This window comes from Sinocyclocheilus anshuiensis, unplaced genomic scaffold, assembly GCF_001515605.1.
Source record: "Sinocyclocheilus anshuiensis isolate Anshui unplaced genomic scaffold, SAMN03320099.WGS_v1.1 scaffold714, whole genome shotgun sequence".
In the NCBI taxonomy this organism is placed as follows: Eukaryota; Metazoa; Chordata; class Actinopteri; order Cypriniformes; family Cyprinidae; genus Sinocyclocheilus; species Sinocyclocheilus anshuiensis.
The window spans coordinates 573,370-589,052 of record NW_015546068.1 but is presented as its reverse complement, the minus strand read 5'-3'; the positions used below and the strand labels follow the sequence as shown (position 1 = coordinate 589,052).

Here is a 15,683-nt window from a genome sequence, read left to right as displayed (position 1 = left end):
TTGTCGCATCCAGTGTACTAGACAGACTTTAGCTGTTGCGGTGCATGTCTTCTGCTCCTTGAGTTCTCTCCAGCGCTGGAAAGCTGATCTGATATTTACACGGGTCCTACTTCTTGCCTTAAGCCTTCTTTTGTTCTGCAGACGTTTTCTTCTTTTGTTTTTTATCCGCCATCTCTAAGTAGAACACATTTGATGATTTTTAACTCAAACCGTTGCAGTCTGTCATATAATGGAAGTGAATGGGAATCACGGCTTTGAGTCAAAAGAATATACACAAACAAAACCAAATTAAACCCTGCGGCTCGTGACGATACATTGATGTATAAAGACACGAAACGATCGGTCTGTGCAAGAAACTGAACAGTATTTGTACTGTTTTTTAACCTCTGATTCACCGCAATGTCCGAACTGTCCTGAGCGCGTTCTCAACAGCCGGTGCGTGACGTGTCTTCTTCTTCTTGTTTGCTTTACGGCAGATCGCAGACTTATAAGTGCATTACCGCCACCTATCGCTCAAATGGACCATTGACACTCTATCTACAATCTCAATTAGGAGTCTCATCTGATGTCCAGTATGTCATATTTCAATTTTAAGTGCATTTATTTTCAACTCCCTGCTAAAATATGTCTTAATAATTATAAAATGACCTGAACATAAAGTGTCACACCACCATAGTCCTTCTCCACTGGAACCGTCCTCATGTAGGAGGAGCAGACTTCATGTTGTTCCATTCAGAAGGAGGCGGCTGGAGGAAGTTTGCAGTGACACATGAGTCATGACTCAACACAGACGGATAGATGGATGAAGAATGAGAAGACGAGTATGGCATGTTTCTGGCCACCCGAGACCACGACTGCATCACTGATCAATTTAAAACATATGCATGCTAACAATTCCCCGTGAAAACCCGTCCCACCCCACCAGTCGGTGGTCTTTGAGGCTTAAATTATATCCAAACCTCTGGGCCAAAAAGTATGTTTCAGACATTGGAGGTTACAGGAGGTGCACTGGCCCATGTGTGTTTGTGTGAGACCAGCTCGTCGAGGTACATGTGCGATGAATTATTGAGGATTTGCCCTGCAAACTGTTTCTTACTCAGTATTTTTGTCTTGTTTTTCATTAAAAATCTTTACAAAAATCTTAAATCAAGATACATTTACTTGAGCAGCAAAATGACTTAAGATATGACGTCACTGACAGATATTTGAAGAACAAATATCTGTCAGTGGGGTAAGAAAAATAAACTTAATTCAAAGGGAAAAAGAGTATTTTTCTTAGCCCACTGACAGATTTTTTTTTTTAGGAAAAAAAAAAACTAATTTTGATTAATGTTTAAATTGAGAAGCAAACAGATTTAAGATATTAGGCCTTGTTTTATGAAAAAACATTTTTTTAAGTGAGTTTATGCTTAAAACAAGAATAATATCTGTCAGTGGGTTAAGAAAAATAAACTTAATTCAAAAGGAACATTTTTTTTATTAGCACACTGACATATTTTGTCTTGTTTTAAGCATAAACTTATTTAATTTTGATGATTTTTTAATGATAATTAAAAAAAAAATCTCAATTTAAGTATGTTTAAACAAGACTGATTAATTGATACATTTTTCACTTGAGTTAGTTTATGCTTAAAACAAGAAAAAATCTGCCAACGGGGTAAGAAAAATAATTTTTTCAAATATTTACATCAAAGGCAAAACAAGATTTTCTTATCTCACTGATAAATATTTATCTTGTTTTAAGTAAAAACTCACTTAATTTTGATTAATGTTTCAAATGATAAGCAAAATGACTTAAGATATTAAGCCTTGTTTTCTGAGAAAAAAAGAAAACATAAAAATTGAGTTTATGCTTAAAACAAACAAAAAACAAATCTGCCAACGGGGTAAGAAAAATGACTTAAAACAAGATTTAACGCAAGATTATTTTTCTTATTTCAGTGACAGATATTTTTTCTTGTTTTAAGCAAAAAATCACTTAATTTTGATCAATTTTCTCAGAAAATGTCTTTTTGCTTCTCAAGTAAATGCATCTTGATTTAAGAATATTTAGATATTTGTACTAAAAAATGGCAAAAAAAACTGAGTAAGAAAATTATTTTTTTGCAGTGTGTAAACTGTGCACAAGAGCCCTGGTGTAAAACCTCAAAGTATCCAACCAAAAAAATAAAATAAAATCAAATAAAACATGACACGTTCACGAAATCAAAAATGCATCTACCGTCGTAGCGACTTTTTTACATTTCCTTTTTTCTTGTTTTTGCCGTTTTTCTCTTTTTATAGTATCGCTCAAGTATATCACAGGTTACTATCTAGAGAGGAAATAGAAGGTAAATTATGTTCCATGCTACATCTTGTTCAGAGAAGGCTATTGCAGACGATTTCTACATCACACACAATCACACGTTGTACGCTTGTATAACAAAAGATCCAAAACATGTCACCAAGAAACTAAATACATATGCATTGTTCACTATTTAGAGTCTTTTAGGACTATCCCTCGGTCAACGTGAAGCTGCCGCACGTCACTTGACTTCGCTGTCCTGTCTTACAGACAAAAGTTGAAAAACTGCTATTCAAAAATTAGCAAATTTGGTCATTGTCTCTCTCTTTTTTTGTTTTTAAATAAGTAGTGCTTTTTGATGGCTTAAGACAGAGGTCTTTTATTTCATAATCTCACCCAGTGGCAATCTACAAGACGTCAGTGTGCATTTCATGACACCGCTACGTTACCTCTCCTCGAAACCAGCTAGTGCTGTGACGTAGAATCCAAAGTGACTTTATCAAAATACCTAAAATGTGTTTATAAATATCTGACGCTTACGATCTTCTTAAAGAGCGTGAATCTCTAGAACTCCCACTCGAGCGTTTCCTCGCGGTTGGCGGCCCGTTCCAGGCGATGGATGATGTTGTTGAGGTTGGCCATCTTCTCGTTGCGTCTCTGAGTGCTTTTGTTGAGTTTGGAGTTGAGCGAGGGCGAGCTCGGCGGGTGATGATGGCTCGGGGCCGGCGGGTTGGGTGGCGACGGGGAGATGGGGGCGGAAGAGGATGGGACGGGGGACACGGACATCATGAGGCCAGGCGAGGACGCGGCGGAGGGCGAGTTGAGCGACACCTCCAGGCTGCTCCGGGACGGTTCGGACAAAGCCTTGAAGCTGACGGGATCCTCGGGCGACTTCTCCAGCTCCTCGTCCTCATGGCTGTTCCTCTGCGGCTCCTCGTCTTTGACGCCCAGCGAGCGGTGCGGGGGCGTTTCCGGGTCGCTTTTGAGCTGGGCAAACTGGACGGCGATGGAGAAGCACTTGGCCTGCCGCAGACGGAGCTCCTCGTCTTCATCCGGCTCACTGGTCTCCTGTTTGACAGCGAAGCGGCGCGGGGCGGCGCTCAGAGGGCGGCTGTGAACGGCCGAGGGCTGCTTCCTGTCGTCGCGGTCGGATGCGGGGCTGTGGGATGTCAGCGGGGAGTAGTTGTTGTGCTCAGCGTCAGTGTCATTGTCTTGGAGACCCTGCATCAGGACCTCTCGCCGCATACGGGACCTGTTGAAAGGATGATGATGAAACAGAGGAAATACATTTACTGTTTTTATTTTTAACTGTATGCTATATTGGTGTCACACATGATCAGTCAGTGTTGTTATTGTTAACTTTAAAAACTTAAAAACATTCAGTAATTGAAATAAAGTTGAAATAAAATTCTATATAAATATTAGATGCAAAAAATTAAAGAAAGAAATTTTGTCTTGGAAATTTGTATCTGAAATAAATAAGTGGAAATGCTAAAATTATTAAAAATGAAATAAAAATTAATTAACCCTTTAACTGTCACCGTCCCACCTGTGGGACGATTGGCGCTCTTTTTCATCACATATTTTAGTAGTCATCATATATCATTTGAAAGCTTAAAACCTTAAAATTCATCCTGTGGAAACTATTTTGAAATCGTAGATTGTGTTACCATGGAAATGGTACTTTAAATCTTTTGGTGGTCTCCTCCCCCTTAGCAGGCGGGGTCAAATGTCATATTACAAAATGTATTACGGTCTTTTACAATCCAAACTTATTATAATCTTGACAAAACACATATCGTTGGAAAGGTCTGAGTCTCACGATTCCATATGTGGTGATATATTTTGTGATAGAAGTCAAATTAACAGAGACATTTAGACATTTGGGGCAGAAAAAAATGCATTAAAAAAAATTCCCTGGAGTTTGGGTGTCACCCGGTGGCTGTTTGTGGTATAACGCCCTAAATGAAATCTCACAGGAACCTCAATTTTTTTATATCAACTTCAAATTTGGAACATAACTTATTTAGACACAAGGCTTTAATTTTATAGCAATTTTAGAGTAAAACCTGTTATGAAAAATATTTATTTTATATAAAATTAAAAAAATAGTAGTGCGTTTTCTTTACAGTAAATTTAAACTTCTATAATTTTTGGATACTTTCATATTTTGAAATAATTTCACTTCTGCAATAATTTTGTGATTGTGATTCAAAAGCGTTTGGATAGTGCACTTTCACGTCTATGTTCAAAAATGGCTGGTGAGAGTTAAAGGGTTTTTAAAAATATACAGAAATATTTAAATTAAAAAGACAAAAAAATTTGAAAAGCACATAACAAATTTACTAGAACTAAGATTAAAAATAAAACTGAAAATATCAAACTAAAAGCTAATTCAAAATATTATTAAATACTACAATTGTATATAATAACACAGTATCTCACTACATTGCACGTGTAATTCAGCAAATCCAGTTATTGTCTTAAAAGCAAAAAGTAGCTGAAATGTGTTTGTTTAAATAGAAAATTAATATAACTAAATTAAAAATAAATTAAAACTATATTGAAATATTAAAAATCAAAATTAATATAAGAAAACAAAGCATAAAAATAAAAGCTAATTCAAAATATTAATAAATACTGTAGAATATAAATAACAGTAAAATAACACTGGATCTCACTACATTGTATGTGTAATTCAACAATTTCAGTTATTGTCTGAAAAACACGGCAAATAAAATAAATAACTTTCATTTGAAATACTAAAATTAATAAATCTATATACAAATTTAGAAAATAATAAAAATTAAAATACAAAAATAAAAGCTAATTCAAAATATTAATAATATATCAATAACACTAAAATAATTCTAGTTCTCAGCAAATCCAGTTATTGTCTTTAAATTAACATTTTAAATCTAATTTATTAGTGAAATGTCTTTCGGACCAATAAAAGAGAGGATAGTTTGCTGCTGACATCACTTCCAGTTTGAAAGCTTTGCATCGTACACAGTGTGCTCTGGTAGTGATTGGGGGGACCAAATAAGAATTTTTCACTGAAAATGTTGAAATTTTGGGGGGTATGTTGGAAAGTTCATGCCACAGTACAGGTGTAGTTACAGGGTTCTCTTGTCTTTCTATTTTAAACTCCTCAATTGTCCAGCAGGTGGAGCCAAACTCCCATTCAAAGCTTCAAACTCTAACAAGAGCTCAGACACAAGGACAGGTCTTTACAAGGTAAAAAGCAGAGCACAGCGGATTCGGACCTGTAGTTGTGGAACCAGTTGATGACGGTGTTGGTTTTGAGGTTGAGTTGAGCGGCCAGCATCTCGATGGTGTGCTGCGAGGGATACGGCTCCTGCAGATACGCCTTCCTCAGAGCCTCCTTCTCCTCGGCCGCCAGCACCACGCGGGGTTTCTTGGCCTGGCTGAAGGGGCAGAGCTCCAGCGGGGTCAGACCCGGACTGATGCAGTCTGAATGAGCGCCGGGGGAATCGCTGTCTGAGCCGGGACTCAGCAGACCGTATCGCCTCTTCAGATACGCTGGAGAAAACCAACACATTCTGTTTTACAGCAGTCTGCTACTTGAGACGACTTTACAAATTATGATCAACTGCATCTTCACAGCAAGTGGGTCAGATGTAATATAATGATGAAAAGAGTTTAAGTTGAAATGCTAAAACAAAACAAAAACTACAATAAAAACTCATTAAAGCTACTGTATATAGAAATATTTAAAATAATAATAAAAATGACACAAATGCACATAAAATTACAATTTCAACTAAAGAAAATCGAAAATATAGAAACATAAGCTAATTCCAAATATTAAATACTATAATAGTATATAAATTACACTAAAACTGGATCTTACTACATTGCATATGTGCAATTCAGCAAATCCACTTATTGTCTGAAAAACAGACATTTTATTAATAAAGTCTGAATCAAAAAACGCATATAATAATCGGTCATATAATGCATAACACAATGATAAAAATTTTAATTTTAAAATTAATCAAACTAAAACTACAATAAAAATAATAAAAATGGCAAAAATGAAAAAATAAAAGCTAATTCAAAATATTAATAAATACTGTAATAGTAGATAAATAAATGTATCATTTTTATAAATGTCTTTTTTATATTTCTATATAGCTTCATTTTTTTAGTTTTTGAAATGTTAGTATTTTAGTTGTCAAGGCAACATTTCTTATTTTCATTTTCATTTAACTTTTTAAGTTTTTATTCTAATATTTATATTTGATTTTAAGCTTTATTTCAATGAAAGAAAATGATTTTTAATAGATTGAACAACATAGTATATAAAATAAGCATATAAATGACACTGGATCTCACTATTTGAAATCTAATTTATTAATAAAATGCCTTAAAATGTAGATCTAAAAAAACCCGAAACGGCACAGAATCAGTGAAGAACTGAATCAATTGAGTCTGTTTTCTTACCTTTCTTCTCTATTTTCTTGACATCTCGGAGTTTGTCGACGTTGTGCGGGTCGTTGAGCCACAGCTGCATGCGGACGAACGGCTCGCGGCCCTTCAGACTGAGCTTATGCCAGGGCTTCGGTCTGGACAGCAGGTCAGACACTGAACCCTGAGTCAATCCCAGAATGCTCTCTCCAAACAGACGCTGACCTGAAACAACACACACGTATACTTACAGTTACAATCCGGCTCCAGTCCTTAGAACTCTCCTTAGATGTACATTCAACATGAATCAGTTCAAAACAGTCTATTTCAATGAACTGATTCGAAATGTATCTTGTTTAAACTACAGTTCATTTTAAAGAAATTAACACTTTTATTCAGTAAGGATGCATTAAATTGATAAAAAGTGACAGTAAAGACATTTATAATGTTATTCCCCCGCCCCCCTCCCCCCTGAACTTTCTATTCATTAAAGAATCCTGATTTAAAATGTATTTCCACAAAATATGAAGCAGCACAACTGTTTTGTTTCTTGAGCAGCAAATCAGCATATTAGAATGATTTCTGAAGAATCATGTGACACTGAAGACTGGAGTAATGATGCTGAAAATACAGCTTTGATCACAGAAATAAATTATATTTTAACAATAGGCTACAATAGAAAATGGATATTTTAAATTGTAACATTATTTCACAATATTCCTGTTTATTGTGTTTTTGATCAAATAAATGCAGCTTTGGTAAGCAGAAGAGACTTCTTTAATAAACATTAAAAAATCTTTATTATTCCAACTTTTGACCGGTAGTGTATACTATTATAGTATACAGTGTACTATATAGTGTATACTATATAGTATACTATGTTAATACTTTGATTTAGCTTTTATTTTTATATTTTCAGTTTAATTTTTAGTTTGTTCTAGCAATTTTGTCACATGATTTTGTCATATTCATGTTGTTTTATTTATGCAGCTTTAATTAATATATATAATACTATAGTATTTATTGATATTTTGAATCAGCTTTTATTTTTTCAGTTTTCATTTGAATTTTAGTTTTAGTAATTTTGTTACATGATTTTGTCATATTATTTTTTTTACACCTTTATATATTTTATACACTTCTTATAGCTTTAATTCATCTTTACTTTAGTTTTAAGAATTTTAGTACTTCAACGTACACTTATTTATTTATAAAGGCAATGTTTAAATTTTTCATTCAACTTTTTAAGGTTACGTTTTTCATCTAATATAATTTTTTTATATATAATTTTAATTACAGAAAACTATTTCTAATAGTTTTAGTTAGTAGTAACAACATTTGATCAAATAAATGCATCCTTGGTGTAGCACAAAAATACCCAAATCTTATCAAAAATCTTAATTTTACATATAATAAAATGCTGACATTCATACAGTGCTGTGTATGTCGTGCTGTAAATCACCTAAGTTGTTGTCGGTCAGCACTTCCTTCACTCTCTTGGTGATGGCGTACGTGTCCAGCTCCGGAGACATGGCCACCAGCTCCTGGATGCCCAGCGGCATGTGGGGCTGCTGCGGGACCGTCATGCCCGGCGTGCTCTTCCCTCCGTGGGGCTCGGCGTGCTGCGGCTGCTGGTTCTCCTTACTGCTCTCCAGCGCCAGACTCACGGGCTCCAGGGTCATGCTGGGGTGCTCGTCCTCAGGACTCGGAGGAGGGCACGGGGATGAGCGGCTCGTCACGGGGCTCTTATCTGAGAACCAACAACCAAAGATTATAATAATTATTACAGTCAGAAGAGTTTTACATTTATTGGTTACGTTAAAACACTCAAATAATGCAATACCATGTCTATGGAAGGATAACAAGAAGATTTCAACTAGAAACTAAAATTACTCAATATTTTTGTCTTGTCTTCCAATTCAAATATATACACATACTTGAATAAAAATGTTTAAAAAAAAAAAGTGAGTTTATGCTTAAAACAAGACAGAAAAAAAAATCTGCCAGTGAGGTAAGAAAAATGACTTTGTTATTTTAAAAACTTGAATTAAGTTTATTTATCTTACCCCACTGCCAAATATTTGTTCATATTTTAAGCATAAACTCTATTAATTTTGATGTTTTTTTTTTTTTTAAAGAAACTAAGAATGAATATCTTAAGTCATTTTGCTTCTCAAGTAAATGTATATTGATTTAAGAATTTTTAGATATTTATTCTGGAAAATAATAAGATTTTTTTTTTGCAATGTAGGAAATAAGAAATAGTATTTTGCATACAGTAAATAAAGCTTAACTTTAATATGTTCAGCATTTTGCCATCAGAACTATCATTACGGAGAAAAATATTTTTTTTCTCACTGTAATAAAACATATTGTAATTTACACTATAAACGATGTTTTAAAAACGTTATTTATAATTTTTATAATAATTATAATTTATATTACACATTTTCATCATTTTATTTTTAACCTTTTTTTTTCATTTTATTTTTATTTTTTTGTGTTCAGCTGTTGTAAGATTCTCATTACTATATATTTTTTAGTGAAATGCAGAAAAAACTGTTATTTTATTTAAGCAGCACAGAGTGAAGCTGAACTTGAAAATGTTTTGCATTATGCTTTCATTTTCATGACAATTAAAAAGATCTGAATGCCAAAAGCAGAATGTCAAAAGTCTCTTTACTTTAATATTAAAAAATATTATAATGTATATTGCATATTATTAATATAATTATTGTTTATTGTAAGTTATATTACAATTTATTTTTTCATTTTTATAATAATGAAAAAAAAAATGTTTTAATCCAATTGTTTTCAATTGTTCCAAGAATATCAGTACTATGATAATATTTTTTTATTTTATCAAAATACAGGAAAAAATAAACCCCAATGATATTATTTAAACATTATATCATGACTACTATGTAATAGTAATTAATATTTAACCCTAAACTACTTCTTGGAATTACAGAAATGAGCAAAAGCCCCTCTGGCTGTGTGTAGGATGGGTTGTTAGTGCTGGTGATCATGACTGACCCTGACTGTGGCTGTGGTTGGACAGCTGGTTGAGTCCGTGACCCAGCTGGTCCAGCAGCCAGAGCTGCATGCGTATGAACGGCTCGCGGCCCTTCTGAGTGAGCTTACTCCAGGGTTTAGGTCTGGATAACATGTCACTCACGCTGCCCTGAGACAAACCCAACACCTGCCAGAGACACACAGACATTCAAATGAGTCTGAACTAATAATGCTCGTAATAAAACCAGAACCTTACTGTTTGAAATCAGCTTTTCACTGGCAAATATTCAAGTGACCACTAGATGGCAGAAAAAGACAATCCAAGAGCTTCAGGTCGCAATGGCGCTACAGTTTCAGAAAAAAAATTTTTTTAAAGAAAGGACACATTAAATTGATCAAAAGTGACATCTATAATATTACATAAGATTTCTGTTTCAAATAAATGGTGTTTTTTCTTTTTTGGAAAAAATGTATCACGGTTTTCACAAAACTATGACGCAGCACAACTGTTTTCAACATTGATAATAATAAAAAATGTTTCTTGAGCAGCAAATCAGCATATTAGAATGATTTCTGAATGATCGTGTGACACTGAAGACTGGAGTAATGATGCTGAAAATTCAGCTTTGATCACAGGAATAAATTACAGTTTAAAATATATTACAATAGAAAACAGTTATTTTAAATTGTAATAAAATTCCTCAATATTACTGATTTTCCTGTATTTTTGATCAAATAACACAGCCTTGGTAAGTAAAAGAGACTTCTTTCAAACACATAAAAAAATCTTCCTAACTTTTGAACTTTAGTGTGTATATATATTCATCAGAGGCGGACAGTAACTAAGTACATTTACTTGAGTATTGTACTTAAGTACATTTTTTGAGTATTGGTACTTTACTTGAGTATTATTTTAGACTAACTAAAGTTGAAAAAGTGAAAAAGCATAATAGGACCCCTTTAAGACAGGAGTATCACTACATTGCAAGTTTGGAATAAATTTCTATTTTGGAATAACATGCACAGATTAATCATTCCCAATAAAACCAGAAACATGTATTAAGGAAGTAAATATGGTTTTGATTTAATGTCGTCAAAAAAATTAGACATTAATGTTGATTTGTGGGTATCAAATACCAAAACAGATGTATGCCGTTTCCACACAATAACATTACACTTGTGCCCGATTATTGTGGAAAAACCATTTCATGCACCGATTCCTTTGATCTCGAGTCATTACATGAAAACTTGCTCTCCAGCTGTGCTGTTTTAGGACACACAAACAATCTCACAACAGGGTTATTATCATTAACTAAAATTAAAACCTTACATAAAACAGTTTTGTTACTTAAAATAAAATAAATGTTAACTAAAAAATATAATATAATATAATATAATAATAGAAAAAGTAAAAAAACCTTAAACTTATTTTCAATTAGTTCTAATCTTCGTTTATTTGAAGTACTAAAATAACAACGACAAAGAAAGAACCTTTAAAACAAAAAATACTAAAAAATAAAAAAATGAAATTAAATTTAATTTAAAAAAAAATTAATTAAATTAAAATGGAAAATACAGAGAACATAAAAATAAAAACATTTTAAAATATTAATAAAAAATTATTAGTATATTAATGATACTAATAAAAGACGCACCAAATACTGAAGTTTGTAAATGGAAAATACTTTGGTGTGTAAGCAAAAAAACTATTTCAACAAGAATGTGTTTGCACACATAATCGTAGAAAAATTAAGATATTTTTAATGGACATATTTGAACTTGAGAAACGGTGTGTACTGACGTCTTTAAGCGGTTGAAACAAGATACCTTCTGATGTTCATTCATGTTTATTTCGTGCTATAACTAGTAAAGAGGAGGAGATGATCAGTTCATGAGCCGCTACAGTGATCTGTCACCACACACCATAGAGCCACAAAACGGTATTTATTGTTTGAATTTCTTTAAAAAATGACAGAATTTGAAAGTTGAGACTTTGTTTCATACCAGAAGTAACCTGCTCTGTCCTGTCTGTCAGTTTCCTCTTTGCTCTGCGATGTATTTTTCACTGCGTGAGAACATGATGAGTAGCTTGTCGGACGTAGCAACAGTAACTAAGTGGGGCAGGTCTTTGCAACGGGTGAGTTGTGATGCAGTAATAGTTTTGTATGTCTATGATTGTTAGCACACATATTGATGCTTCATGTTACTGGGTAAATTAAGTTCACTTTCTAAGTCTTTCTAACTTCTCTACATATCTCTACTGCAACACTGATGACGATTTGAATGGAAAATGTTTTGTCTTTGCACTGAGCATGTTGCCCTTTTTTGGCAATAATTTTTAATTTTCTTTGATAATGTGTGTGCGAGCTTCTCCTGTTGTTTGACTTTGCTATATATAACCCCACCTTCTCTCCGAAGATCCTCTGGCAGATCCCGTTCTTGGCCAGTTTTTCCTTCACCTGCCGGGTGAGTTCGAGGGTGTCCACCTCGCGGTACATGTACATCTCGTACTGCTCCGGGGTCAGCGGCGGGACGGTGGGCTTCAGGGTTCGGGGGATGTAGGTGGGGTAGTATGATACCCGTCCTCCTCCGCAGGGCGGCTCGCTGCTGACCGACGCGTCTGGCTCCACCTTGATCTCCACCTGCCGTCCCAACACGGGCTCGTCCTCTGGCGCGGACGTTTCCTCGCCGTTTGCAGGGCAGTCTCCGTTCTCCATCCGCGGCCAGGGACGAGGCATGGACGAATGTCCCGTGGACGAAGAGGAGGAGAGCGACGGAGACACGGAGGTGAACGGGTGAGAGCTCACGCCCATCACGACCGCACCGCGTTCGGCGGACCAGTGCTGGTCGAAATACGCACCAGCATCGCCGATCTCTGACTTCACCTTACGGATGATGTTTTGGACAAAGGCGGCAGGAGACAGGACACTCAGAGGCATCTGAGGGCTGCCGGTGGGATTGGACACGCACATCGGCAAGGACACATTCTCTTCCTGTTTGATGAAGGGCGGCGTGGGGGGCAGCTGACCCTTGGCGGGATCCTGCAGGGCGAGACGCTCGCTGGAGGACGCCCGGCCGCACACCTCCATCTCCAGCAGGGCCTGCTGCTGCGCCTGCATCTCTCGACGGGCCTGTTCCAGGATGCTCTTGATGGTTTCGTCAGAACTGCTGCTTCCTCCGGAGCTGTTACGTCCTGATGAACAGCCCAGAGACGACCTACAATCACCTGTCCAACACAAACAGATCAGAACGTGAGTTTGCATTGCTAGTCAAAAGTAGTTGTAACTTGACATGGCTTCTTTAAAAAGTGGTGCTTGTGGTGCGCAAGACACACCATATCAGCCAAACTAGCACTAGCAGGTGTGTAGAACAACGATTATTTTTTAAAATGAAAAATTATAATAAATAAATGATTTTAATCTTACCATATTTATAATATTAAAATATAAACAAGTTACAAATTAATATGAAATATTTATGTAATAGTAAATGTGTAAATAGTAAATAGTAAGTAGTAAATTAATTACGTATATTAATATTTTGTATTTGATAATACAATAATAACATAAATATTTTAAATATTTCATTATTATAAAAAATAATTATTATAACAGCCAAACTAGCACTAGCATGTGTGTACACAAATAATTATTTATTAAAATGATTATAACAAATAAATAAAATAATAAATGATTTTAATATTAAAATATTTAAAATATAATATTAAATTTTTAATCTTAAAATATAATCAAATTATATATAATATTAAATATTTATATAATAGTAAAAATGCAATGATATTAATATTTTTTATTTGATAATACAATAACAAAATAAATATTTAAAATATTTAATTATCCTAAAATATTATTAATATTTAACATATTATACATATAACATTAAAAGTATTTAATTGTATTAATATTTTATATTTGATAAAATAATACAATAATAAAACAAGTATTTAAAATATTTAATTAATATACAAAGAATTATTATTATTTAAAATAATTTATTAACAATTAAACAGAGCAGACAGACATGTTATTAATAGTGTGTTTCCTGGGATATTGAACCCATCATTTTGTCATTGCTTGCACGTACAACACTGCAAAATTATTTTTGTCTTTTTATCTCAACATCCTTCAATAAACAAGATAAATTGTGCAAGATATTAAGAGAATATATTTTCTGAGAATATCTTTAAATTTGTTAAATATGTTTTCAAATATATGCTTATGCATGCTTATATTTTTTTGTTCTATTATAAAAAATAATATTTAAAATATTTAATGCTCTAAGACACTGTAAAAATATTTTTTAATCTGTATATTTGTCTTTATATCTCAACATCCTTTAATAAACAAGATAAATTTACCTTAGAAGCAAAATTACATAAGACAGTAAGAGAATATATTTTTAGAGAACATAATTTTAAATTATTTTTTGGCCATTTTTGTTATTTTAAATGTAATTCATTTATTTTAGTATATACCTCACTTAATGTTGTTATAGCTAGGCTTAAAAATATATTTAAGCATATATTTATTTCATAAATTGAATTCAGGATATAGTCACATAATTTGGCTCCTCAGATACCTGGATGTTTTTTTGTTTGTAGTGAAGTAAGTCATTTTGGACAACGAGAAGAAGATTCCAACAAACATCAGGCATCCTATTATGCAAAAGAATCCTATAACAGTCACGTATGCGCAGATCAAAGCTGGTTTCACTGCTGCTGTGTGTTATTGTGTAGGTAGCAGTGTGAGATTCATAAACTGCCTGTGGATTTGGTGTCTTTGTACCGACCTCTTTGTGACTGGATCTCCTTCTTGGCCTGCTCTAGAATGTTCTTGATGGCATCATCTGACCCAGTTTCAGGAGTTCGGATGCGAGGAGTGATGCTCCCTATCGGAGAGGGTAAAGGAGAGAGAGGAGGTGAGGTGAGTGGGCCGGCTGATCAGAGAGCAGCTCCAAAGCCTCGCGTTTGATTGCTAGATCAATAGCTGCCTTTGAGAAGCTGGCATCAAGTGAGGGTGCGCTAACACGTGAACGCTTTACTTTCAAACCCCAGAAAGAGAGCATCACAACAAATGCAGGGTTTGGGAGGGAGAACGGAAGCTAGAAACGCTTGTACAGGAAACCGGACTAGTTCTCTCTGGGGGTCTGAAATGGTTCGGTGGGGTTTAGAGGGATGAGACATCTTCAGGATGTCAGACTGGCCTGTGGGATTGAGCGAAGACATGAAACACAATTCACAAACCATTGAACTTCCATAATGTGGAATCAAATCAGAAGGAAATAGCAGGTGGATAATATTGGTTGTGATTTTATATATTTTTACCATGATATTGTGTAGAAGAAATATAGCCTTTATGGTTATTTAAAATGTATGCATTATTGTTGTATTTACTGTAAGTCAACATTAACCCTTACTCTAAAATCGGATTGGTTAATATTAATGTTGTCTTAGGACCAATAAAGATGCTGCTCCAAGAAGATCTTTTGCTTGACACAAACGTAAATTCACCAAATGTATCCAACAAAAATACTATCATATATGAAATAAATAAATATGGTTTATTAATACAGCATTATTAAACATTTGATCTCATAAAATGTTCAGCTGTATTGTCATTTGTCATGTAATGTTAGGATATGTAAGGATTATTAATAATTATTGTATAATTATATTATTATTTTTTATAATATTATTTTATAATGAATATATATATAGATTTACTTTTAATAATTTGTATTTTTTGTAAATGTAATATTTTATATTAATAATTAATTAATCATTAATTGCTTCATTTTGATGAGAAAAAAATCATTAATTTATTAATATAAATATTTTAAAATGCATATGAATTTATTATATATTATATATTTCATGTTGGTCTTGCTAATATTTATTTTTTATAATTTGTAATTTTTTGTAAATTAATATTTA

The 15,683-nt window shown here is 33.8% G+C and overlaps 1 protein-coding gene across 1 annotated transcript in view; it reads right to left on the bottom strand.

Moving 5' to 3' along the window:
• Nucleotides 1-2,097: 2,097 nt before the first annotated feature.
• LOC107699623 (homeobox protein cut-like 2) overlaps nucleotides 2,098-15,683 on the bottom strand; it is a gene marked incomplete at its 5' end in the record, with an annotated part of 33,222 nt that continues 19,636 nt past the window's right edge. Inside the window, 7 exons of the mRNA XM_016500941.1 lie at nucleotides 2,098-3,536; nucleotides 5,551-5,827; nucleotides 6,752-6,940; nucleotides 8,178-8,465; nucleotides 9,752-9,917; nucleotides 12,136-12,956; nucleotides 14,540-14,638. Of these exons, the coding sequence (XP_016356427.1) occupies nucleotides 2,849-3,536; nucleotides 5,551-5,827; nucleotides 6,752-6,940; nucleotides 8,178-8,465; nucleotides 9,752-9,917; nucleotides 12,136-12,956; nucleotides 14,540-14,638 (2,528 nt within the window). The remainder of the gene's footprint in view (nucleotides 3,537-5,550; nucleotides 5,828-6,751; nucleotides 6,941-8,177; nucleotides 8,466-9,751; nucleotides 9,918-12,135; nucleotides 12,957-14,539; nucleotides 14,639-15,683) is intronic.